Source organism: Cucurbita pepo, chromosome 18, assembly GCF_057944985.1.
Source record: "Cucurbita pepo subsp. pepo isolate OVF chromosome 18, ASM5794498v1, whole genome shotgun sequence".
Taxonomy (NCBI): domain Eukaryota; kingdom Viridiplantae; phylum Streptophyta; class Magnoliopsida; order Cucurbitales; family Cucurbitaceae; genus Cucurbita; species Cucurbita pepo.
The window spans coordinates 9,394,495-9,420,685 of NC_141815.1; the positions used below are offsets into that span (position 1 = coordinate 9,394,495).

General features: G+C 36.9%; 5 protein-coding genes across 5 annotated transcripts; 3 read left to right on the forward strand and 2 right to left on the reverse strand.

The window, feature by feature from the left end:
- The first annotated feature begins 1,455 nt into the window (after positions 1-1,455).
- Positions 1,456-3,442, forward strand: LOC111779920 (putative polyol transporter 6). Its single transcript, XM_023660113.2, has 2 exons — positions 1,456-1,606; positions 1,675-3,442. The coding sequence occupies exons 1-2, from the start codon at positions 1,465-1,467 to the stop codon at positions 3,036-3,038; spliced, it is 1,506 nt and encodes a 501-aa protein (XP_023515881.2). The 5' UTR covers positions 1,456-1,464; the 3' UTR covers positions 3,039-3,442.
- A 1,313-nt stretch (positions 3,443-4,755) lies between these two features.
- OFP8 (ovate family protein 8) lies at positions 4,756-6,008 on the forward strand. The gene has a single exon (XM_023660114.2). The coding sequence runs from the start codon at positions 4,816-4,818 to the stop codon at positions 5,635-5,637; it is 822 nt and encodes a 273-aa protein (XP_023515882.2). The 5' UTR covers positions 4,756-4,815; the 3' UTR covers positions 5,638-6,008.
- A 2,976-nt stretch (positions 6,009-8,984) lies between these two features.
- Positions 8,985-10,027, forward strand: LOC111779922 (uncharacterized). Its single transcript, XM_023660115.2, has one exon. The coding sequence runs from the start codon at positions 9,250-9,252 to the stop codon at positions 9,850-9,852; it is 603 nt and encodes a 200-aa protein (XP_023515883.2). The 5' UTR covers positions 8,985-9,249; the 3' UTR covers positions 9,853-10,027.
- A 4,999-nt stretch (positions 10,028-15,026) lies between these two features.
- Positions 15,027-17,155, reverse strand: LOC111780591 (indole-3-pyruvate monooxygenase YUCCA6-like). The gene is made up of 4 exons (XM_023661026.2): positions 16,400-17,155; positions 15,961-16,209; positions 15,760-15,882; positions 15,027-15,610 (listed from the first exon to the last, which is right to left on the reverse strand). The coding sequence occupies exons 1-4, from the start codon at positions 17,090-17,092 to the stop codon at positions 15,371-15,373; spliced, it is 1,305 nt and encodes a 434-aa protein (XP_023516794.1). The 5' UTR covers positions 17,093-17,155; the 3' UTR covers positions 15,027-15,370.
- A 6,824-nt stretch (positions 17,156-23,979) lies between these two features.
- LOC111780327 (heat stress transcription factor C-1) lies at positions 23,980-25,043 on the reverse strand. Its single transcript, XM_023660701.2, has 2 exons — positions 24,799-25,043; positions 23,980-24,689 (listed from the first exon to the last, which is right to left on the reverse strand). Exons 1-2 carry the CDS (start codon positions 25,009-25,011, stop codon positions 24,051-24,053), a joined length of 852 nt encoding a protein of 283 aa, XP_023516469.1. The 5' UTR covers positions 25,012-25,043; the 3' UTR covers positions 23,980-24,050.
- Between the last annotated feature and the right edge of the window lie 1,148 nt (positions 25,044-26,191).

A 26,191-nucleotide genomic window follows, 5' to 3' on the forward strand; every position in this document is an offset into this window, starting at 1 on the left:
AGCTAAATCTGAAGCCTGTTTTGACTTGAAAAAAGTAGATGCTTGCATGGGTGAGTCTTAGTTCAGCTGTATAGTGATCTGATATAATTCATTGTTGGAGAGCTCTGTTATAATGAGCTAGAGAAATAAAGCTGCAACAGAAGCCCCTACAGAGGCCCCTATGGTGTGATCGATCACAGTTAGGAATCACATACTTCCACGATGGTAAGACCTCATACTAATGTAGATGTCTTGGGACTCCCTCCCAACAATCCTCCCTCGAATAAAGTACACTATAGCGCCTCCCCGAGGTTTATGGTGGAGCCCTCAAACAGCTTCCTTTTAATCAAGGTTCGACTTCTTCTTTGGAGGCCTCGAACAAAGAAACACTTGAGTCACTTTTAACTACATTTTCTAGGCTCACAATTCCTTTGTTCGACATCTGAGGATTCTATTGAGATGGCTAGTTAAAGGCATGGCTCTAAGACGTGTTGTCAATTAGAAAGCAGTTCTCTCCCATTTCTTAAGGCTCTGGCTGATGTCTCAGGTTGGCCATTGAACTGTTATCAGACCTTGGCACAGCTAATATTCTCCTCAGTCCTAGCAGCAGTACATCTCTGGTTTTGGGAACTCTTTTTTGGCACAGAAGCAAATAGGGTCTAAATAAATAATCAATCAAATAAATAAAACAAACATGGTTAAAGATGTGACCGTCAAAGTCCACCGCTAGCAGATATTGTCAGCTTTGATCCGTTATCGCCTGCAATCTAACAGTTTTAAAACGCGTCTATTAAGGAGAGGTTCCCACACCCTTATAAGAGATGTTTCGTTTCCCTCTCTAATCGAGGTGACATCTCACAATCCACCCCTTGGAGGTCTAATGTCCTCGCTAGCACATTGGTTGGAGAGAAAAACGAAAAATCTCTATCTTGAGACTGACAACGCAAAGAACTAAAGCTGAGTGGACTCGTAGGAGATAAGTAATATATATTTTGACTTTTGCATGCAAAATAATGATAGTAGACTTTGCAGATATTATACTTTGAATACTGCATTTAGTAGCAATGTGAAGCAGTTGGGCATTGATTGATTAAAGACAATAAAGAAAGCATGGACTCTGCATTCAATGAACACGAGGCTTTGATGCTTAATTTGAATGCCAACTTACCAAGATTTTAATTATGGAAAACAATCTCTAAATAATGGAATCTTTCTACATAAGGGGATAAAAAGAGTGGGGAGTAAGTTCCAGCTCATACGAAACTAGGACATCCAAAAGATGACGTGTAATTCATATTCCTCCTAATATCATGCCATTCATGCAGATTTGGCAATCACTAAACCCCCCGAAGAATTAAATTTCCACTCACCTAACCGAACGCACCACAATTACAGCTTCTTCTCTGCTCCATTTTCGCCCATTCAAATAACGGCCCACTGATTCTCGTAATCCCGTTCAAGAAAAAAAGCAACGATCCCTCCGACATGGAAGCCGCTGCTGCAACTCCGATGGAACCCATGGATGTGGAAGAAGCCTCCAAACTGCAAACCAAGGGATTTGGGATCAACAAGTACACCTTAATTTGCTCCATTTTGGCTTCCACCAACTCCATTTTGTTGGGCTACGGTCAGTTCCTTGTCTCTGTTTTGCTTTTTTGCGTTTTGGGTTTCTGAATTTTGGCTCAATTCGTGAAGATATTGGAGTGATGAGTGGGGCTGTGCTCTACATCGAAGAGAATCTCAAAATCTCATCCACCCAAGTGGAAATCCTTGTGGGATCGCTAAACGTACTCTCTCTAGTCGGATCTCTCGCTTCCGGCCGGACCTCTGATTCAATCGGCCGGCGATACACGACATTCCTCGCATCCACCACGTTTCTAATCGGTGCGTTGTTAATGGGTCTCGCCCCATCTTTTCCTCTTCTCCTAGTCGGTCGTATGATCGCTGGCGTCGGCGTCGGTTACGCCCTCATGATCGCCCCTGTCTACACGGCGGAGCTCTCTCCAGCCACATCCCGCGGCCTTCTCAGTTCATTCCCGGAAATCTTCATCACGTTCGGTATTTTACTGGGCTACATCATCAACTACGCTCTGTCCGGCCTACCACCGCACATCAACTGGAGAATCATGTTCGGAATCGCCGGAATACCAGCGCTGGGCGTCGGATTGGGCGTTCTAACAATGCCCGAATCCCCGCGTTGGCTAGTCATGAAGGGCAAATCGGAAGAAGCCAAAAAGGTCTTAATCAAAATCTCCACCAACGAAATCGAAGCAGAGGAGAGACTGAAGTCAATAACCGAAGCCGTAGCCGCAGCCGCGCCCGGCGGCAAATGGAACGGACAAGGGGTTTGGAAGGAACTACTGATAAAACCCACAAAGCCAATCCGCCGAATACTAATAGCCGCCATCGGAATCAACTTCTTCATGCAAGCATCAGGAAACGACGCCGTAATGTACTACTCACCGGAAGTATTCCGCGCAGCCGGAATCCAGCAAAAACGGCATCTGTTCAGCGTGAACGTGGTAATGGGCGTTACAAAGACCTGCTTCGTTCTATTCTCGGCACTGTACCTAGACCGATTAGGAAGGCGGCCGCTTTTACTAGTGGGGTCAGCCGGGATGACAGTGGCGCTAGGCTTACTAGCCCTGGGCTCAAAAGCAATGGAAATGGGGAAAGGCAGGCCAACATGGGCCGTAGTATTAAGCATAGTGGCATTATGTGGGGACGTGGCATTATTTTCAATTGGGCTTGGGCCAATAGCGTGGGTGTACTCATCGGAGATATTCCCGAACAGGATGAGGGCGCAGGGGTCGAGCCTGGCGGTATCAGTGAACAGATTGGTGAGCGGAGTGGTATCGATGACATTTCTGAGCATATCAAAAGAGATCACGTTTGGAGGCATGTTCATGGTGCTATCGGGAATAATGGCACTGGGTACCCTCTTCTTTTACTTCTTTTTGCCAGAGACTAAAGGAAAAAGCTTGGAGGAGATGGAGGTCCTATTCCAGGACAAGGACACAAACAGTACTACGCCAGTGCAGATTGAAGAGACATTGTAGTCCTCCCCCTCTACCTTTTCCCTTATTTGTTCATCACTTTATGTTCATGTTTTGCGTAGCATTGTGGATCATCATGGATGAGCTGATGAGCTGATGAGCTGATGAACTCTCATAGGATCAAAGTTTATTATTTATTATTAAGATGAACATAGCTTAGTTTGGATTAAACTTTTGGGTTGAAAATTTGAAATACTTTGTGGGGGATGTATGATTGGTCAAGTCAAGGGTGGGAATGGAAAGTGGGTCAGGAAATCCATGGTTTGCGTATATTTTGTTGTTGTCATGAGGCAAAATTCAAGTAGAAGAGGCGAATCAAAGTACTGTAAAAGACTGTCTGTTAGCTATTGGTTTTGAATTGGTGGTTGTATATTAAAAAAAAAAAGGCTAAAATCTGCACTTGTTCATGTGTTTTTCTCTTCTTGGAACTTTCTTTCACTTTCAGATGCTCTTCTCTTCACCCTTTCTCAACTTTTTTCAACATTTTTCAACATTTTTCATCCGAATTTTACTCCATTTTTGGGAAAACAACATTCATTTCGATTTCTTGTTTTCGGAGTGAACCCAATTGAAAAGTTCAAGTTTTGATGATCTTGATGCTCGATTTCTTGCTTTTGGAGTGAACCCAAATGAAAAGTTGAAGTTTTGATGGTTCTGATGCAACATAAAATGACACGAAATCGAAGACAATAATATATTTTTTAACGTTGAACTGAGTTCAAATTCCTTGTCTCAACCCTCCTGTTTTTATCCATCTAAAACTTGTTTCCCAATCTCAAAATCAGTACACCCAAAGCTTCTCACCAAAATCCAACTAAAATATATCACTGTCACCGTCACTTTTCCCTCTCTTTCTTCATCAACATTTACATTATATCATATAATAAAAACATAAATAATAAGAATCATGAATTTGCGTATCAATTCTAGTTTTAATTATTTTATTTCATAACTAGAAGACTTTCTTCTCATTTTTTTTAATACATTCAAATAAAGACATCCACTAACTACTTTTTAAATTCAAAAAAAATGTTTGAAACATAGTGTGATTTAGTTGATTTAGTTGACAATATCCTAAATGAAAATGGATTAAATTTCACAGATTTTAGGGCACTAATTCAAATTTGAATTTGAAATTAAAACATGATCTAACCCACCCACCAGTTTTTAATAACTTAAAACGTCTTTTCACCCAACAATATAGTAGAAAATGGTGTAGTCGAGCCCTGTGCCTCCTGCCTCCTTTCCTTTCATGCCCTTAATTATATTTTTTAAAAAATAATTCAATCCTTTTATTCAAACATACCCGAATGCCTTATTTTAAATCTAATAGATACATATATGAATAGATACATATATCGTTCCTTTGTTGAAAAAGCCTACTCTTATTCTTATTTTTTTTTTTTTTTCTTGGGAAGATGACAAATAAGAATTGGTAAAAGGGTAATAATAATAAATAATAAATAATAAATAATAATAATAATAATAATACCCACATTGCCTTTTGTGTATTGCAAGTTTCAGAATATCTATTTTATTTTATTTTATTTTTAGTAAAACTTGTTGCAAAATGTGGATATTTATAAGACTATTTTGAAGAAAATAAATATTAAATAATGAAGCAGCATGACACGTGGCAGTATGAGGTTGGGCACGTGGAAAAGCAGGTACAGCTGGGGAAGTTTTGGTCGTGGTTTAAATAAGCAGTCTCCCACTTTTGGTTTGTCATGCATTTGTTGTTCCTTCTTCATACTCTGCCATTTTCCGCTTTCTTTCTCCAATGGATACCCGCTTCAAGCTCCGTCTCCCTCGCATGTTCCAATCCTCTTTCGCCTCTTGCCGTTCCCGTAATCTCCCCGATATCATCCACAAAGCTGTCTTTATTCCGTCCCCGCACGACGTTAGTTTCCGTAAGATCCAACCGGAATATTCCTCTGAAACCGCTGAAAGCCCTGCTTTCGGACGTGATTTCCTTCTCCCCCGGCGGAAAATTTCCCACCGTTTCCCTCTAGCCCCTTTCCCCTCTGCAATTTCCGGTGGCTGGACCTGCCCTCCAGCTTCCCCCATTTCGCCCTCCAAACCCTTCTCTGAGAAAACGACGACGAAGAAGAAGAAGAAGAAGAAGAAGAAGAAACAGAGGAAACAGAGTAAGAGGGAGAGTCCGTTCTGCCCGTTTAGTTCATCTTCGGTGGAGTCGAACTTCGGCGGTACGTGGTGGTACAGTAGCGAGGACGATGACGACGACGAAACGGACACTCTTTTCTCCTCGAAATCGCGTTCTTCTGATTCGTCGGCGTCTCACCGACGGAACAAGTCACGCCGGAGAAAAGGAGGTCGGAGCCGGTGCTCTGAAATGGGTGTGTTGCCGTTGAAGGGAAAAGTGAAAGATAGCTTCGCAGTGGTGAAGAAATCAAGCGATCCATATAATGATTTTAGAACCTCAATGTTAGAAATGATTGTCGAGAAACAGATATTCTCTGCTAACGATCTCGAACAGCTCTTGCAGTGTTTCCTCTCTTTGAATTCCCCCCATCACCATAATGTGATTCTTGAGGTGTTCACAGAGATTTGGGAGGCTTTGTTTTCCGACTGGGGATCTTGATGAACACCAAAACTCTGATCTCTTTGTTTGTCAGCAAAAAGAAAATGAATTAAGCCTAACTTCCATTGATTATTAACCAAATAATCAAACTTTTATCCCTTATTGTGTGTGTAATATCTACTTCTGATTCTAATGATATTAATCTTTCAGATTATGCATATAACTCAATCTGGGTCTGTTTCAATGAACAGAAAAAAGCAGGAAAGATGAAGATTTTTGGAGAAGCAAGTTTTGAAAAATGGAGTTTTTGGAGGGAAGAATAAGAAGATAGAGACTTAAAATAGTGCTCCTTTTGGTACAGAACAGACTCCTTTTGAAATAGGTAACTTCACAAACACACACATACACGTACACATACACACACACACACACACACACACTTTAGACTTGTCAAGACAAAAGGGTTGAAAGATGGAAAAGGCCAATGGCTTAAAAGAAATAAAAAGACATAAAGTTGTTCAGATTTCTGTGATTTTGAATCGCTTCAAACCATCCTTCGCCACAGAAAGAATACAAAATTGTACAAAAATGTCAATCAACAAAGAACATCATATATATTGAAAACAGCGTCCAATCTTGTTTTGTTCTTCACAACAACCATTCATTGTGCTTGCCATTTGAATTTTCTTCATTCTAATAATACCCTTTACTTCAAAATTAAAATCTGCATGTAAATGCCTACGCGGCGATCTTTGTTACAAAACGCAAAAGAAAAAACAAGGATAAAGACAAACTATAAATATATTATATCCCTAAGTTTGACTTTAAGATATATGATAGTTAAGGCTAATGGATAAGAACAGAGCCAAAGATCATGTTTTTCTCAGCAACACTCACAAGCCGTTCTTCAAACAACAACATAAACACACAAGCTGTTCTTCAGAAGAGACATGAATTCTTAACAAAAGCCAAAGTGAGCAGCAGACCATAAATGAGTTTGATTTGTTTAGTATTTACACGTTATTATTCTAAGTTGATTTGATGTGTCCTCCTGCTGTCTTGTATCATGTAGTGAAAAGGGTGTTTGCCTTTGAAGAAAAAACAAAGAGGAGTTTGTGAGATCTCTAATAAATGTGTGGAAATTTCTTCTTAGTAGACATATTTAAAACTGTGAGACTGACGGCGATACGTAACGGGTTAAAACGGACAATATCTACTAGTGGTGAACTTGGGCTGTTACAAATGGTATCAGATTTAGACACCAAGCAATGAGCTAGCAAAGACACTAGGCCCAAGGGAGTGGATTGTAAGATCCCATATTGGCTGGAGAGGGGAACGAAGCATTCCTTATAAGGGTGTAGAAACCTCTCCCTAGCAATGCGTTTAAAAATCGTGAGGCTGACAGCGATACGTAACGAGCCAAAGTGGACAATATCTACTAGTGGTGAGCTTGGGTTGTTACAAATGGTATTAGAGTCAAACATTGTGTCGTATGCCAGCGAGGACGATGGGCTCTCAAAAAGGGTGGATTGTGAGATTCCGGGTTAGTTGAAAAGGGGAACGAAACATTTCTCACAAGAGTGTGGAAATCACGAGGTTGATGATGATACGTAATAGGTCAAAATGGATAACATTAAACTATTAAAGAAAAGATAAGAAATGGAGTATTAGTATATATATCTAAAAGGTAGGTGTGGGGGAAGAAGGGTGATCACATGGTGGGGAGGGTGGAAGGCAGTAATTTGGGTGAGTTGGTTACTTAAAAAGGGGAGTAAAAGTAGAGGGTAATGGGAATTGGGAAAAGGAATAGAGGCAAAAGGGGTGGCAGAGTTTGAAGAGGGTAATAGGGGGGGGTTAGCATGGGAATTGAAGGGTCATTGTCAAACCAAAAGGGTACAACAAAGGGAAAGACAAAGAGTGGGTTACAATCTAAAATTTTTGAATTCACGTAGAACAACAAGAAGATTGCATACAAGGGTTCGTAGGTGTTGGTTCATCTAGAAGAATCTAAGGACGCATTGAGTTAAATGAGGATAGTGAAAGGGCGGATAGTGGAAGCAATGGTGGGAATGTCTGGATCTTTGGCAGATGGGAACCCATTGGGCCTCTTCATCTCATTAAATACAGTGTTAAGTTATAGCATTTTTTGGGTTTTTGAGCCTGCTTCTGCTGCTATGCTACCTGCTGCTGCTGCTGCTGCTGCTGGATGGCTGCCTTTTCTGCCCTTTCTGGCGTTCCTGCACCCAACACTGATGGACTCCACGTCTCTATGATGGGCTTGTTCCAGGCCTACCCTTCTTGTTTCCATGCCAAAACAAATACTCAAAACATTATTGATGAATCATCAATATCCATTAATCACTCAGTTTTCTGGATTCCACCAACCAGCTCATTAATTACACTCCTCCCATTTTTAAATCTAACCTTCTTTCTTTCTCTTTTGTTTCCTGATAATGACGCAACCATACCACAAACAAAAACTCTTTTTCAACTTTTTCTTACACATTTTTTTTAAAAAATAACTCTTCATTTACTCAATTTCTCACCATTTAGAATGGGTAAGCACCCGACTCTTCAGTATGAGATCGCATGTTAGTTGGAGAGAGAAGTGAAGCATTTTTTATAAATGTGTAGAAATTTATGTCTATGAAGAAAAGTTAAAAAAAACACAATATCTACTAACGGTAGAGTTAAGGTATTACAATTTGAATGGTAGTGATGCAAATATAAGGTATCGAAACGAAACCCGTGAACGAAAAGAAAAGTGGTCCATGGTTAATGGTTAGGTCAAACAAGTTTTGTCTTGCCTTCAATCCTCACTCTCTTCCACTTACCATTCTACTTTTTGGCCCACACAAACACATCCCTCCTCCCCTCTACGTCTCCTCTAAGCTACGCTGCCCCTAAAATATGTAACGATATGCCTCTCCACTTTCAAAATTCTTTCTAGGTAACCCTTCTCATTAGAGTATGGTAGACGTTGATCGTAACATATTACCTCGAAAATTCTCTAATATAAACGATATCTTTTTATATTTTTTAATCAACAAAATTTTGATTGCGTATCAAAGAAATTAACCACTCTAAACTTCTTCCAACTCGGTTTCTAGTTTGTTTAGAAATCATAGCCTTTTTTAAAAAAATTTTAACCCGAAAAGTGTCCGTTGAATAGAAAGATAAAGGGAACTCATTTTTAAGGAACAATACGGCTCCTTTTTCTCCTCCTAAAAAGTCTCAATGCACCAACCCGGAGAGTCGCAACTTTAGAGACACAACAACAAACCTTTTAAGAGAATTATTGGGAGTGAGTCCCATTAGTTAATTTAGTGGAAGATCATGAATGGATTTATAAGTGAGAAATACTGTCTCCATTGTTACGAGGCCTTTTGTGGAAAACCAAAGAAAAGTCATGAGAAGTTATGCTTAAAGTGGACAATATCATACCATTGTGGAGAGTCGTGATTCCCTCTTGATAGTGAACCAAACAAAAACACACCCAAAATGGAACGGAGCGTGTGATGTATCCATCATCAAAAGAAGAAATTAAAGAACAGTAATCCATCGCCGTCGCCTCCTCAACTCTCTTTTTCAAACCCCTTCCTATTTATTCAACATATTGTGTTCTTCTTTCCCACATTTGTACCCAAATATACAATAATTCAACGCCCACCCATGTTGCTACGAGCCTCCATTTCCAACACCAAGAAGTTCTTCAACAAAACCTTATGCAACATCAAATCCTTCTTCTCCAATACCTACCAGCGGCTTCCCAAGGCGGCGCCGCCCTTCTCCATCGGCCACGAAATGGATAAAGACTCATCCTTTATGAAGAATAGTAATGGCAATGCAGTTAATTTTTCGAAGACGATCGACGAGACCCAGATGAAAAAAGTTGAGAAAAATGAAGATAGCATCAAAATTGGAGTGACCCATCAAAGGAAAACGCAAGAAAATTTGAAAGAGTATGATGAGAGAAGAATGTGTTCGGTTGCTAAGAAAATGAAAGAGTTGGAAAAGCTAGACCCTAGAGATGTGGATCATGCTTTGGATATTGAAGAGATTCTTCATTACTACTCTCGTCTCTCTTGTCCAACGTACCTTGAGATTGTGGACAAGTTCTTCATGGACATTTTTGCTGAATTTTGTGCTAATCCATCTTCTCAACAAATTAACCCAATTGGGCACGAATCATCAGCTGGGTTAGTGAGAAGAAAATCTCGTTTAGGAAACGTGGAGTCTTCGTCTTCTAATTCTTCTAGACCATATTTCTGTTAGATGATATTGTCCATTCTGAGAGTTGTGCTTGCCCTCACACCAATGGAGATGTATTTTTTAATTATGAACAAACTCATTATCATTCCCTAAATTAGCTAATATGAATTCCCTCCCACAATTCTCAACAATTCCATAATTTCATTTTTAGTAAATTTGAACGGAAGTGTTTATGATTCATCTGGATTCATAAATGGTAAGATAGAGTCGTTTGGATAACATAATTGGTGTGTTTTTGCTCAACTAATTTGGAGGGTGAATGGACGCTTTACTTTTGAGAGAAAGAAACCCAATTAGGAGTTATAAGCCTTGGATTCTAAGTTATGCCTTGGATTCTAAGTTATGTTTTCAAAAAGAAATAATTTATGGTTTGATTGTATTATATGAGTAAAAGCTCAATAGAAGATTATCCAAATCATGATGAAAATCATGAACAAAAGAATCTTAATTTGAACAGGAAACATTCGAATCCAATGAAAAATTTGAAGACAGGAGAAAAGGGATGCCTCCAAAAGTGTGGGAAGAGCTGGATGAAGCAAATCCATGAACAATCATTTGAACAGCGAAAAGTTGTTACTATTGGGCTGGGACTTTTGGTGTTCTTATCCATCCATTGCCTACCTCAGTACCCGGCCCAGTTTTTATTATGAATTGAATTATGAGTAACTTGGGGAAGTTGATTTGAAGTTTGGTTGTGTTTTAAAACAAGAACAACAACAACAACGTTGTTCCCCAAATATGCCCCAATGAGTATTGTTTTCAGTGAGATTCCCACAAAGATGGGGACGAAGATATAGAAATGATTGAAGAAAATGGAGTGACTGCAGAGATGGTTGGTGTGGTGTGTAAGGGAATGGTTATTTAACTTTATAAGATTCTTGTCCTTCTTTCTTCTTTCTTTGCGTGCCCATTCATGAAATCACAACGTTTTTTACCAAATTTCACAACTCCGTGGGAGTGAGTCCCACATTGGTTAATTTAGTAGAAGATCATGGATTTATAAGTGAAGAATACTATCTCCGTTGATATGAGGCCTTTTGGGAAGTCCAAAGCAAAGCCATGAGAGCTTATGCTCAAAGTGGATAATATCATACCATCGTTGAGAGTCATGATTTCTAACACCCCTTCCTCCTCCTCCTCGCCCATTGCCAATAATCATTATTAATACACTACTTTTCTTAACTTGCTTTGATATATAATGATGAGTTTGAAGCATCCCCTTCCATTTTGAAGTGGAGAAAGTGAAGGATCAAAGGATATATGTATATATATTAGATATGAGGGATGGGGTTTTAGGGTAATGGATGGGGAAATGATTGAGTAAGATGCAATATTTGAATATAGTGGTGTGTATATAATGCCTTTTTTGGCTCAGGAGAAATTCTGGTAGGGAAAAGTTTGCACCTTTGCTCTTCTATATATCTAATATATATCTCCCTAAATGTGTAATGCTTCTCATGCATTTGTCCTCTTCTTTCTCACACGCCTGCATGTCTTGCCCTTTTCACTCCCTCTTCCTCTAATGCTTATCACCCGCGTCCCCCACCACGATTCCTAAGCAGATATTGTCTGTTTTGGTCTTTTACGTATCGCCGTCAGTCTCACAGTTTTAAAACACATCTACTAGAAAGAGGTTTCCACACCCTTATAAATAATGATTCGTTTTCTTCCACAACCGATGTGGGATCTCACAATCAACCCTCATTTGGGTCCCAATGTTCTCGCTGTCACTCGTTCCTTTCTCCAATCGATGTGAGACCCCCAATCCACTCCCCTTTCGGGAACCAGCGTCCTTGTCTGACACGCCACCTCGTGTCAACCCCCTTTCAGGGCTCAGTCTCCTCGTTAGCACATCGCTCGCTGTCTAGCTCTGATAGCATTTGTAACAGTCCAAGTCCACAACTTTTGGTATTCTTATCCATCTATTGCCTACCTCGCAATTTTAAAGAGATGTTTCTACACTCTTATAAAGAATGTTTCGTTCTACTCTCAAACCAATATGGGATCTCACATTGTTACGATGTTGCTAGGATATAAGAGAGATGGTCTCATTGAATAATTCTTCCTAAACGTGATTGTTGGATGATGAAAATCTCACATCCGCTAATTTAGGGAATGATCATGGGTTTATAAGTGAGGAATACTAACTTCATTGGTATGAGGCCTTTTGGGGAAGCCCAAAGCAAAGCGATGAGAGCTTATACTCAAAGTGGACAATATCATACCATTGTGGAGAGTCGTGTTCGTATAACAGTGATAAACACCATTAGTGGTGGTGGAGCATAAAAATGAAGGTGAAATTCCGTACAAGAGATTGTATTATTGGAGGGGGTGGAGGCTGAATTGAAGGGTGTGGGTGTGGGGGTATGAAGATACACCACAGTGGTTAAACATAGCGTCCTTTAACTTATGGCGAATGGTCCACTGTGAAAAATATAGAATACCAATAATAAGTAGGAAGAAGAAGAGGAAGAAGAAAGAGGACCACTGGAGTATTAAATCCGTAGAGGAGGGGGTGTGGGGAATGGTCCAAAATGGAAGAGAGAATAGCATGTGCTCCATGTGTAAGCAAGGAAAGGCACAGGCAGGGTGGTGTGCTGTGCGGTGCTGTGCTGTGCTGTGCTGTGCTGCGCATGGGGCTGCGACATGTAATGCAATGACTCCAATCTGCAACTTCTCATGTGCCCTCTGGTCCATACACTCCATCCTCTCCTATACCAACTGGCACACTTTCCTTTCTCCAACTTACCTTAACAACCACCCAGTTTGTTTGTGCTCAATTTTTCCCATAATTCCCTATTCTAGTTCCGCATGCAATCTGTTTAAAACAAAAACTAACATAGGATGCACCCATAATTTACATTATATTAGGACGATTTTGGATCAAAGTCCTACACTTCGTAGACTCCATAGATTTGTTGCAGTTTTGACTACACCGACAATCACAACTTTCAATTTAGAGAACTGTATCAAAATAGACCACTTGGAACGTCACCTTTCAAGATTTTTCCTTTTTGTCACAATCGATAGTTCTTATTGAAATTTAATGTCATGGTGCAACTTTCGTCTATTTGGTGCACTCAACTATCGATTTGACATCACATTTGATAATGATTATAGTCACCATTTGTTTTAATGAAAGACAAAAATAATATCCAACCCAAAGCACGACCTTGGCTTTTAGCCTTCTTTCCTCCTAACCTCAATAAGATTGACTTCCCTTTATTTTCAAGGAGGTGGAAGCCACAAGATGGGTTTGACTGCCTTATCCTCGTAATAAGGTTTCTTTGAAGGGAATATTACATGTGCTTCTAAGTCTCCTCAAAAGAATGTTTTGTCTATTGAGCATTATTGGGAGTGAGTCCCATATTAGTGGAAGATCATGAATTTATAAGTGAGGAATATTGATATGAGGCATTTTGAAAAGCACAAAATAAAGCCATGAGAGCTTATGCTCAAAATGTAAGCTCAAGTGGATAATATCATACCATTGTGAAGAGTCGTGATTCCTAACATTGTCAACTCATTTATTTGAAGAACTTATGGCCTCGACAACAATAGTTGGACAACATAAATTGTTGGTAATAATCATTACCCAATCATGGTTTCATGTTTCTACCACATTCAAATGTAAATGGGTGGATTTGAAACTAAAAAGAGAGGTTGATTGTCTTCGTTACCACGGTTATTAATAACTAGCTTTGTCAAAAATTTATAAAAGCAACCTGCTTTGATACCAATTATTGGATCGGTGCGACAACAGTAGAGGAGGGTGAATAAGGTTTTAACACGGTTTGGTGAATAAAATTTGAAGTTATTGAAGAAAGTTAAGGTAGGATGGGAGTCGGCAGGAAGTGGAAGGAGAATTTGATGAAAAAAAATGGGATCTTTGAAGGACCAAAAGACAATAATTAGTAGGGCAGCCATTGCTGGTCCCTAATTGGATTGTCCAACTCCAAACCCTTTGATCCTTTGATGTTGATACTCTCTCTCTCTATATATATATATCTCCAGATGAGTTACAGAAGAGAGTAGATTATTATGAAGGCAATAATAATATAAAGATTCTATTTGTGTTTTCATCAACTTCCATTCGGTCGGAATAAAGCCCACCAACACCAAATCTTCTCAAACCCTAAACACGTATATTCCTCTCTCTCTTACAATATATTGTGTCATTGTCATCCCCATCCCCCCACACTTAACCCTCTTTTTGTAACGACCCAGATTCGAGAAAGCTGACACATCGTCCAGTGTCTAACTCTGATACCATTTGTAACAACTCAGATCCACCATTAACAGATATTGTTTTCTTTGGGCTTCCCCTTTCGAGCTTCCCCTCAAGGCTTTAAAATGCATCTGTTAGGGGAAGGTTTCCACACCCTTATAAATGGTGTTTTGTTCTCCTCCCCAACCAACGTGTGGTACATCACACTCTTACTCCAAATAATCCCTACATTATCCTGCCTTCCTTCCCTAAACATTTTCTTTCCCCCACACACACACATACATATATATATATATTAATCACTTCCACATGAGTTAGGGTTAGAGTTAGGGTTAGGGTTAGTATATTTAACAGTTAATAGAGACCTCGAGATGAGTTATCTTTTCGATTTAACAGTTTGCCCAGAAGGTGAGACGTGCCATGCGAAGGCATTTAAATGAAAGTGAGAAGTGGTCCGAGTTCGTGATGAGGATGGAAAAGGGGAAGTGATAAGGGTGAATGAAAAGGGTACTATATTTAATGTGTATTTCATCTTAGCAAACTATATACATAATATTTGAAAGGTAATCCTGTTGAGCTTGAAATTAGAGGGAGAGGGACCCCTTTGCTTGAGTGGCATTCCAACTTTTTTGTATTACTTTTTTTCCCTTCTTCCCTCTACCCTTTTCATTATCTTGTTGCTTTCAATAAAATAAGGTCACTACCGATGCTTGTAAGTATTTATTATAAATGGTCCCTCTATATATATATATATATATCTTACTTCACATTCATAATCTCCATTTAATGACCAATGATGTGTTTGACAATTATCAACATTTATGGGGTTGTTCTACCATCACTTCCAATCCAATTTCTTCAAAACTTTAAACGTCACAACGTTCGTCCTCAATGTCACACATCGTCGCAATAGACTTTGTTAAAAGGAAAAACGAGTATTGACATGGGTACAAAAATTGATATCAAATTCTAGATGATATAACTCAAATCCTTCCACCTATGAATTTACGTGTAGTAAATAGAATCAAATCAAATTACAACATATCCACATGATCAACAATATGCTTCTAATACTCAAAGCTTCAATCTAACAAAGAAACATTTTGTAAAGCTGAATCTAAACCATTTCTTGCTCTTTCCTCGAAAGATATTTTTCCAATTTCTTTTTTTTTTTTTTTTCTTTTGTGGAATAACTTTGGGATCTTTTCTTTTTGGCTACAAAAACCCCACAGATGACAAAAGCAACAATGAAAGTGCATCACTTTTGTGTTTGTGAGCTCAAAAGTGGTTCCTTTAATCGTGCCTTTGGACTCGTGATTGAGGCAATACAGAAGAGTGAGTGAAAGCCATTAATGCCGATTCATCAGCTTTCCAAATAACCTCAATATCTTCAGCTATTCTTCTTGCATCCATTGAAGCTCCAAGCAGCCCTCTCTTTGTGAACCCAACTGCATATAGCCCACATTCTCCTTTCCATCCATTTGGAAATTCCTTCCTTGGCATCCCATCTTTCTCGCTAAACATCTTGCTTTCCTGCAATTATCATTACCCTGATTGTTAGAAATCACGACTCTCCACAATAGTATGATGTTGTCCACTCAAGCTCTTATAGCTTTGCTTACTTATAAATCCACGGTCATTCCCTAAAAGTAGTAAATTGAAAAAGGGAATTGGACATGCACCTTTAGCCAAGAGGGCACATTGCTTTTGTAACCGGTGGCCAAAATGATAGCATCGAAGCTTTCAACGCTCCCGTCGACGAACTCGGCGGTATGTCGGCTTAGTCTCGACACTCCTCGACGAACCTAATGCCCAAATAAAAACCTCATGAAAACATAACGTAGAGAAGCATGAATGAGAATTAATGTACAAAATTAGCGAACCTTAATTTTGCCACTTTTGATTTTTGCAAAAGTCCCAACATCTAAAACAGGCGTTTTCCCAGACAGATTCTTGAGCTGTAAAGGGCCAAGTTTTGGGCGGTGAAGCCCCAATCTAGATGTATCTCCCAATATCATACGTGAAAGAAGAAGAAGAAATTGATCCACTATACGCATGGGGAGCCATCTTAGCAAGCACATGGACAACCCAAAAGTTGATCTTCCCAACATCTTATGAGGTAGAATGTGCACCTACAAACAAAAAAAAAAACATGAACCCCATTTTATAATTTGACATGCAGGGTTGAATTGTGCATGCAAACTCGACTCGACTCTATATTAATCAATTTAAACATAGTTCAACTGAACTGTGTATGCAAATTTGATTCTATATTAATCAATTTAAACATAGTTCAACAGTGTTGTTCTTATGTTTGCTTACCGAATTGCGAACGACAAGATGGGGGAAGGCATTGAAGTTACATAGATCTAGACAAACTTCCATACCGGAATTGCCACATCCAATGACCAAAACTTTCTTCCCACGAAACTCTCCTCCCGTCTTGTAAGAACTAGTATGAACAACGGGGCCTTCAAATTCCTCCAACCCATCAATTTGAGGGACAAACTCTTCAGCATTTTCACCAGTAGCCACAATCAACCATTTGCAAAGATACTCAACACACTTCCCCACAACAACAGCCTTCACCCTCCAAAACCCACATCGCTCATCCCACTCTGCCTTCGTCACCGTGCTGTTGAACACTGGCTTCAACTTAAAGTAATCAGCATAGGCCTTCAAATAGGCTAAAAATTGTTGCTTTGTTGGGTAAGTGGGGAAATCAGAGGGGAAAGGCATGAGTGGAAGCTCGCAAAATTGCTTTGGGAGATGCAAGCGGAGACGGTCATAGGTCTTGAACTGCCACAAGGAAGCTATGCATTCGGCTCTCTCAAGGATCAAACTTTGGATGCCCTTGTGCTTTAGGCATGCAGCGGTGGCTAGCCCTGATGGTCCGACGCCGACTATGAGAGGGCCTTGAACCCAAATTTGTGGAACTGGGTCGCCATGCTTTTGTTTTTGGGTTAGAGGGTCGTGGAGCCTTTTGCCTTCTACTTCTTTCCAATAGGAATCCATATTGGAAATGAAGCTAAATTGGCGGGGTGGTGTGTGCCCACTTTATAGTTGGGAGAAATATATAGATTGTAGAAACAAAGGTTGGATTTTGATTTGTGGGGATTCGTTTTTTTATCAAACAAAGTGGAGAGTAATAAGTAAATAGGTTGGAATTGGAAATTCAAGAATCCTCCCAATATCCTTATGGTGGGGTTGACAACCAAATATTAGTCAACCAATGTCCGAGTAAGTGTTTGGTTAGGTCTTAGAAGGGACCCATGCCTTGCAGATTCTCTTTCGAATTTGAAAAATTGAACTCACACCAGCTCCATTATGCTTTCCTAGTTACGAATCACGAATCTTTATTATAATACGATTTTGTCCCTTTGAATATAAGTTCTAGTGGTTTTGTTTTTAGTTTCTCTCTCATTCGAATAGAGATGTATTCTTTACCTATAAACTCTTGATTAGTCAACGTGGGACTTCTCTTCCAACAATTCTCAACGTTCCTCTAATCATTTAATAGGTTTTTCAAGATCTTAATCATGATGCTTTCTTGACATAATCCCCCTACTTCTTGGAATGCAGCAATGGAGATGTCTCGAATCATAAATTTTTTGAAATAAGAAGTTTTTTGAAATATTAGTTTTGTATGAAAATTGTTAATATTTTGTTTCAAAAATACATGAGTTTTCAAAAGTTTCATCCAACTCATAAGTCCTTTATTCAAAAGTGTCATTAATGTTAATAATACGTTTAAAAAATAATATTAAAAAGTCTAGAGATAATTTGTGAAGGTAAAAATGTGTTAATGCGTTAGACGAACACGATTCTCCACAATGGTATAATATTGTCCACTTTGAGCATAAGCTACCTTGCTTTGGGCTTCCCCAAAAGACCTCGTATCAATGGAGAAAATATTCCTTGATTATAAACTCATGACCATTCCCTAAATTAGCGGATGCGGGACTTTCATCATCCAACAAATGCTACTTGTAGAATGAGTATTTTTTAAAACATAGTACTCACGATAATGATTTGATATTTTTCGACTTTTAAAAAAGTTGAAAAATATTAATATTTTTTAATTGGTATTTTTAAAGTCAATGGTGAATCACATTCACTTTTTTATTATAATATTTTGATTATATAGAAATTGTAAGATACGAGAAGAAAGAAAGTAGTGCATGCAACTTTGTAGTGTTATTGCTTTTTTTTTTTTTTTTTTTTTTTTTCCCTAAAAAAATTGTTAACTAATAGAAAAAAAAAGGTGATTAATTAATTGAATAAAAAATGAAGTAAATGGATAATTTAGTGGGCAATTAATTGGATACTCAAAAGCCCTCATTTGTCTTCTAACCTAAAGAATTGTGAGTGATTTAACGTAACTAAATAAGAACCCCTTTAAGTGGAACTATAACATGCCATATCCTACTAACATATTTTCTCATTGGCTTCCTCTCTTTCACCATTCCAATTGCCTTTTCGAAGTGGAATCTAAAGCCAATAAAGTTCGTCTCATTGTTCCAATGTAAACACAGATAAATGACTAAGAAATGGAAAGATCGTCGATATATAAAAATGATGAACGAGGTATTTAATGTACTTTTGATTTAGTTGTATCGATGTGCCTCGATTGTATAGTGATTGAACTAACTCTTGAAGTTTATGAAGTACATGAAAGAGTAATTGACTAATAGCCATGCAAATTAGGTATGATTGTTTTTTTAATGAATGTGGAAAAGCATAGCCTAATTATATAATATATGATTCTTCTCCATGCTTCCTTTTTATTAATTAATTTGGGTCACTTTTTCTTTTTCCATAAACGTGTTGTGTAATACATTTACCCAAATCATATAATTTATATGATTTAATTGGATGGATTAAATGATTTTTGAATTTCACCCATGAATGTTATAACCCATCTCCTGTATTCGAATTTTGAATTCAGTATACGATATCTCTAGCATTCTCATGCAATATGATCACGTTACTTAATATTCGCTTCTTGAGAGTAAAAACTATTCCCACAAACCAGCACGAGTCCTTCCGACATGTTTTGTCCTTGTTCACAAACATCTCAGAAAGATTTCTAGAATATCACCCAACATATAATTGCTTCAAGTAAATTACGTTTAACCATGTAGTTCTTATGATTGAGTCATTGAAAAGGAAAGTGCATCTTGTTTGGTGTAGATAATAATTTTCATTTCTTTTAACTCGTGTATCACAATTAAACTATATATATATATATATATATATATATATATATAATCATATTAGTAATAATAATTTTTATATAAAAAAAAAAAAAGTGACAATAAAGTGGATTTATATAATTGAAATACTTTATTGTTAAAAAAAAAAAAAAAAAAAAAAAAAACAACCCAAGTATGATTAAAAGCTAGGGTATAAATAAATTATTTTATAACCAATTAACAATATTAAAATTTTTTTTCAAGAATAAAATTGCGTCCCATGTTTTAAAGTTATTCCCGAAATAGGAGAACAAAGATTGGGCCGACAAAGCCCGTTGCAAAATAGTTGGGCCTTCTTTTAGATATGGGCCCATTTTACGTTTACTTGGACTATTCTGTTTCAAAATAGTTGGGCCTTCTTTTTTTAGTACCGATATAAATGGTTCTAAATACATATAATATATCTTAATAGTACATATTATATGTACATTCTTTCATCACAAAAACATAAACAATATGATGAGTAATACAAAGTATTGTATAAAATAATTTCAAATAATCATTATGACTTAAAATATTTGATGATGCAAAAGCTCCGTTACACTAATTCAATGAACCAAATTAAACGATATAATATAATGTTCTTATCAAAGGGTCAAACTCCATGTTCTAATAATTTTATAACATATAGTTTTTTTTTGGTAAAAAAACACTGCACACAAGTCGTGCAATGTTGCCAAAATATTGGAGATTGTGGGTTTTGAAGAAGATTAGAAAAATCATTACTATTTTCTATTGATGAACCTCATGACAAGAGATCGCAAACATAATAAATTAATAAAATAAATAAAGAGAAAAAAGTATGCACTATAAATGGTAATGGTGGGGTTTGAGGATAAATAAATAAATATTTTAGTATATATTTTAAAAATGTCTGTGGAATCCTATATCATTTTATGTTAACGTGTCAATCCATTAGTGTTTTTTTTTTTTTTTTTTTTTAAATATTCAAAGTGTAACGTTGTAAAATAAAATAAAAATTATCCACTCATTGCTCAATCTCAAATTTAATTTGGAATAGGTGTGTGACGTTTGAGTAAATAAAGTATATATAAATGTAATGAGAGTCATATATCATATGACTAAGAAATACTACTATCTATATTAACAAAATTCACTTTCTTTTATTCGTGACTCAATCATAAGAACTCCATAATGAACACAAATACGATGGAAGGATTTGTATTCACTTTTAAAAAAACAGGAGTAAATAATGTGACCATGTCCCAAAAGAATGTCGGATCCTTATCCATATCCTAAATATGGATGACTGCATAATCCTACTTTTAATATTTAGTTTTTAAACATATTTTCAATAATGAAGTCAATTTTAAATAAAAATAATGAGATGTTTTTATTTTTATTTTTTATTTATATACATTTTAAAAATATATAAAATAGTAAGAAAAAAGCATAAATTTTAAGAAGAAATAATAATAACAATAATAATAACGTGGTTCATTCTAAAGTAAAGTTAGAATTGTTAGAATTGTTTAATAGTTAGGAGAAAAGGGAAGAAATTAGCGTGGTTCATTCTAAACCATATCTTAAATTAAGTTTCATAATATTATTTAATTATATAATATGCGTCAAAAAATACTTCACCTTTCCCATTCCGTGACGCCCCCACTGTCCCTCCCAATTCGTATGCCACACCTGTCCCTCCTTTTCCTCCTCCAAATATTTTATTATTCTCTACCTTTTTTTTTTCTTTTTTTTTTTTTTTTTCCCTTTTTTCAGTGGCTTCAACTATTATAAGAACGTGGTTGGTCTTCTTTTTTTCTTTTTTTTTTTTTTTTTTTTTTTAATTAATATTAGTCTTGGAAATATTTTTGAATAAATGATAAAACAGAAATTCGCTTACGTTAAATTATTTTTAGAATAAAATTTTAATTCGAAATATCTGATCAAACCAAATAAATCGTAAAAGTATTGCTAATTTCAAAAATAGACATGATGGAAAAAAAAGTGTTTCAAAGAGAATCATAGTAGTACCATATCTCGAGAAGGAGAATTGATTTTATTAATACAGAGTATGATATTATATGAACCATGTGTTTCAAAAAAAAATTATAGAATAATCAAATTAATGAAAATAAATAAATTATATCCTAACACATTGGAATTCACACCCCTTACACCTTAAATTATATATAAATACTCTTCAAATTTATCTTTTATTTAAAGAATATTCTGTTTTTTTTTTTTTTAAGTTGTACTATTATCTTTAAAATTTTGGACAAAAATTAGGATTTTAAAATTATGGTATGAAATGTTTATATAAGGTTTTTTTTTTATATATTTTTTAAGGAATATCATTTGATACTCTAGATTCCAAAAAAAAAAAAAAATTATTGCTTTTCATATAATACTAATTAACTTAAAGAATAAAGATAAAGAATTAGTAAAAAAGAATAAGTCTGACACGTGGCACAAGTAAAGGGAGACGCGTGGCGGGGATGGAAAACTGGGTACAGCTTAGCGAGCACAAGTTTTGGTGAATTAAAAATGGCAAGTTGGGGCCTTCGTAGTTCGAATCGCATTATTTGGGATGGTGTATTGGATGATCAGAAAAGACACGTGGTGGGGTCGTATTGGTGACATGGAGGTTTCACCATTACCATGATGAGTTAATGTGTGACAGAGCAGCACCATATTGCTGCCCACCACACCACCTCAAGCTGCCCATTGGCAAAGGATCATATCTGCCCATTCATATCCCAACACGTGGTCTAGGGTTCCACGTGGTCACATGTCCGACTCCTTGGTCACCACTTTCGATTACTTAAATCCATACTCCTGTCCTGTCCCGGACACGAGTTCCGTGGGGCCCTTTTTTTTCTTTTTTATAACTATTTTTTACCCCTCGTCGAGCTGTTGACCCATTAGATTAGTGTTCTTACTGTGGGCCCCACTCCTCACTAGTATCCTTGTATGTATGTTTGAAACGTGTCATTCGCAGCGCAAACAACGAAACTTGCTTTGCTTTTGGATGATCGCTACCTCTCGTTAATCCCTCGTCACCTTGCCACACTAAATGTTTTCATTTCTTTTTCAAAACTTAATTTAATAGTATTTTAAATGTCTTTGCCACGTCAGATATATCGTCTCTATCCCCTCCACGTAATTTAAAAACATTACTTTTGCTTCTCTTAAGCCGATCAATTTCCTACTTCATCTTTTATATAAAAAAAATATTTAATGTATTAAATATGTTAAAAGAATATTAACTCGTCAAAATTAAACTCTATAATTTTTTTAAATAATATTTTGGAGTATATATTTTTAAATATTTGTGTTTATGAAAAAAAAAAAAAAAATCAGATATAATTTACTGTGTTTGACGTAGACGTAAAATCTTCATTGATTTGAGGAAAGATTTCATAAACATAGTGGGGTGACACGTTGCTCTTTTATGTATTTTGTGACATTGAAATTACATCTTTTAGTATCAATTATTTACGACTTTTTTTTTTTTTTTTTTTTTGAAAAATTACAACTCAATGTTCCAACTACTTGCAACATAAAAACAAAATAACATAATTAAATTATATATTAAAAAATACTCACCTACTGTAATTTCTACTAATGTAACCGTTTTACTCAAAAATATTTTATTGGTAACACTTTAATTTCTATATTTAATAATTTAATTCTCATTTTTATAAATATAAATTATGTTCTAGGTAGTTTTCTACTACAAATTTTCTCAAAGGATTAGAGTAATATAATATTTCACTCGACTTAAAATTTATTGTTTAATGTTTAAATTATTTGGAAGAAACATTTTAGAGTGTGAAAATATAAAACGTGACATCTCAATTAAGGCAGCGGGTGGCCCGCAACATTTAACGACATGAAAGTTAATGTATTTCTCACCCTATCATAATCATATTCGTATCTTACAAAATAAATGTAAATGGTCAACTTTCCCAGTAATTTTTTTTTAAGATTATAAATTTACTCTCTTCTTCCTAATTTATAAAAATTTATTTATATATTAACAAATTAAAAGAAAAATTCATATGATAAATATACATTTTTTAATTTAAACTTTTAGATACTACAAAAACCCAAACACAAGTACGTTATTATTTTTTATTAAAAAATAATAATTACAAAAAAAAAAACATATTTATTTAGATATCAGACAAAAATAAACATATTGATTTTTGCATCTAAAAAACCAAAGAGCAAGAAGACAAAAAACGAAGCAAGAATTGAAAACATTAGCAAAATGGTCCCTTAATTGTCTTTTTCTATTGAAGCGCCACATTGATTTCTTTTTATAAATTATAATTCTTTCAATTTTATATTTTTTAATAAAATAATTATTTCCATAATAAGATATGTCCTGGATGTAAGAGACGCCATTTTATTTTAACATATTATTTAATGTGGATAAATTATCTAAATCCATCTTAAAACTATACACTAAATAATCAGATTTATAAAAAAACCAAAATTAGAAGATATGTAGAGTGAAAAATATACATTTTAATATTAAAGTTTTGGTTTTGTTTTTTTTTTTTTTTTTTTTTTTTTTTTTTTTTTTTTTTTTTTTTTTTTTTTTTGCAGAATTAAATGAGACAGTTACATATGGATATACAAATGTATTGGGGAAAATAAAAAGAAAAGAAAGAGAAGTGGAAGGAATTATTAATAAAGATAAAATGCGAGAAGGAAGAAAATGATGTGAAATTAAATGAAGTAATTAACTAAAATCCACACCCGAAAAGAGAAAATGGATAAGGCGGTGGTGGGCGACTCTCCTCCACTGCCCCCACTGTCATTTCCGTCAAATATTTCATCTCTCCGCCGCTACTGCTTATACCAATATCCATCGGCGCCACTGCCGGAACTCCAAACGCAGCCGGGTCTTCCAGAAACCAAGGCCCCGACACCTCGGGGCGGGTGGGGTCGTCTTCGATTTCGTCGGTGTCGAAGGAAGCGGTGGAGGGGGAAGAGGAAGAAGGGGAAGTCATGAAACGCCTCTTCTTATCGGGGATTTGGAAGCGGTGGGTGGGATCCCGGTGGAGCATGATCCGGGGCAGAATTTCAGGGTCCTCCACGACTTTATGAAGAAACGCCATCATTTGGTGGGGGCGTTTCTCGGTGGTTTCCAGGCGTTTCTTCATCGCTTGGAGTTGGTGTTCCAGAGCCCTCTGTTCTTTCCTCAACCTCCCTATCTCCGACACCAAATCCTCATCCGACATATCCCCTCCAACTCCAACCAATTTGACTGCGGAATTACTACAGTGTTTTCTCCTCACAATGTTTCTGAGTAAGTGGTATTGGCCCCGTAGAAACCACTCGTTCGCGAATTCCCATCGATCCGGATCTACCTTCCGAAACCCCTGTTCTCTCCGAAAAACCAAATCAAATTAAAAAAAAAAAACAAAAAACAAAAAAAAAAACAGAGGAAATTGGGAATTAGAATTAGAATTAGAATTGGAAATTACATACGTAAGTATTGAGCTGTCGGATGAAGCTGGAGAAGTTATTATGCTTGAAAAAAGCAGGCAAGAGGGTATGAGAGAAATGGAGAGGGTCGAGAACGACGAAGCTGTTATTAGCAGAGCCCCAAGTAATGGAAGTGTCGGTAAGGGGATCGTTGACCATCTGATAAGTCTTCAAAATAAAAGGTGCAACAATGTCGTTTCCGCAATTAACCTCCATCCCATAAGCTCTCTGTTAGATTGAATGGCACGATGACCTATATGGGTCACGACCTCATGTATTTATAGATGCGTATAATGAAGATTACATTCCAAATCTATGATTTGGTAACAAACCATAAAATCATAGATTTGGTAACAAACCCTTCAAATCATAAACTAGTAAATCTTAGACTATTTTAGTATATACAGTTATGATCTATTTTAGGTTTAACACCCCCCCTCAATCTGGACGATGTACTACTAAGTTCAGATTGCGCCTAAAATAGCTAAAAGAAGGAGCTGGCAGTGGCTTTGTCATGATATCGGCGAGCTGATCCTTGGAAGATATGAGTCGAACATCAAGCTGACGAGTCGATACTCGTTCACGAACGAAGTGATAATCAACCTCAACATGCTTCGTCCGTCGATGAAAGATTGGATTGGCGGATAGGTAGGTGGCACCAATGTTGTCACACCATAGGCTAGGCGCTCGCGCTTGCGAGATCCCGAGCTCACGCAAGAGAACTTGGATCCAAATTAATTCGGCAGTGGCATCAGCAACCGCCTTATATTCGGCTTCCGTACTAGAACGAGAAACTGTCGATTGTTTCCTCGAACTCCAAGAGATAAGATTGCCACCAAAGAAGATCACATAGCCTCCAGTGCTTCGACGATCATCAGGATTCCCAGCCCAATCAGCATCTGAAAAGGCACTCAACAAATCAGTGCTGGACTTTGTAAGACACAAACCCATATCAATAGTGTCATGTAGATAACGGAGAATTCGTTTGACTGCCGCCCAATGTATAGAAGTCGGAGAGGACATGAACTGACACACTCTGTTGACACAGAAGGATATATCAGGACGTGTCAGAGACAAATATTGGAGAGCACCAACGACACTTCGATAGCGAGTAGTATCCTCAGGTGAGAGCTTTTCACCACCATTCAATAACAACTTCTCACTGGGAAGCATAGGTGTGGGCACACCTTTGGAGGTGAGCATATTGGTTCTGGCTAATAAATCTCGAATGTATTTATGTTGTGTCAGAATAAGTCCACTAGAAGTATGGCGGACCTCAATCCCAAGAAAATAACTCAAAATACCAAGATCCTTGACGGCAAAATCATCCTGAAGCTGTGTAAGAAGTTTCTCAGTAGCCGTAGAAGATGAGCTGATGATAATAATATCATCAACG

Coding starts and splice junctions, on each gene's coding strand:
- LOC111779920 (XM_023660113.2), top strand. CDS start 1,465: ATGGAAGCCGCTGCTGCAACTCCGATGGAACCCATGGATGTGGAAGAA. Junction 1,607..1,674: donor CTCCATTTTGTTGGGCTACG/GTCAGTTCCTTG, acceptor CAATTCGTGAAG/ATATTGGAGTGATGAGTGGG.
- OFP8 (XM_023660114.2), top strand. CDS start 4,816: ATGGATACCCGCTTCAAGCTCCGTCTCCCTCGCATGTTCCAATCCTCT.
- LOC111779922 (XM_023660115.2), top strand. CDS start 9,250: ATGTTGCTACGAGCCTCCATTTCCAACACCAAGAAGTTCTTCAACAAA.
- LOC111780591 (XM_023661026.2), bottom strand. CDS start 17,092: ATGGATTCCTATTGGAAAGAAGTAGAAGGCAAAAGGCTCCACGACCCT. Junction 16,210..16,399: donor ATCTTGTCGTTCGCAATTCG/GTAAGCAAACAT, acceptor TTTTGTTTGTAG/GTGCACATTCTACCTCATAA. Junction 15,611..15,759: donor ATGTGCCCTCTTGGCTAAAG/GTGCATGTCCAA, acceptor TGATAATTGCAG/GAAAGCAAGATGTTTAGCGA.
- LOC111780327 (XM_023660701.2), bottom strand. CDS start 25,011: ATGGAGGTTAATTGCGGAAACGACATTGTTGCACCTTTTATTTTGAAG. Junction 24,690..24,798: donor TCCGACAGCTCAATACTTAC/GTATGTAATTTC, acceptor CGGAGAGAACAG/GGGTTTCGGAAGGTAGATCC.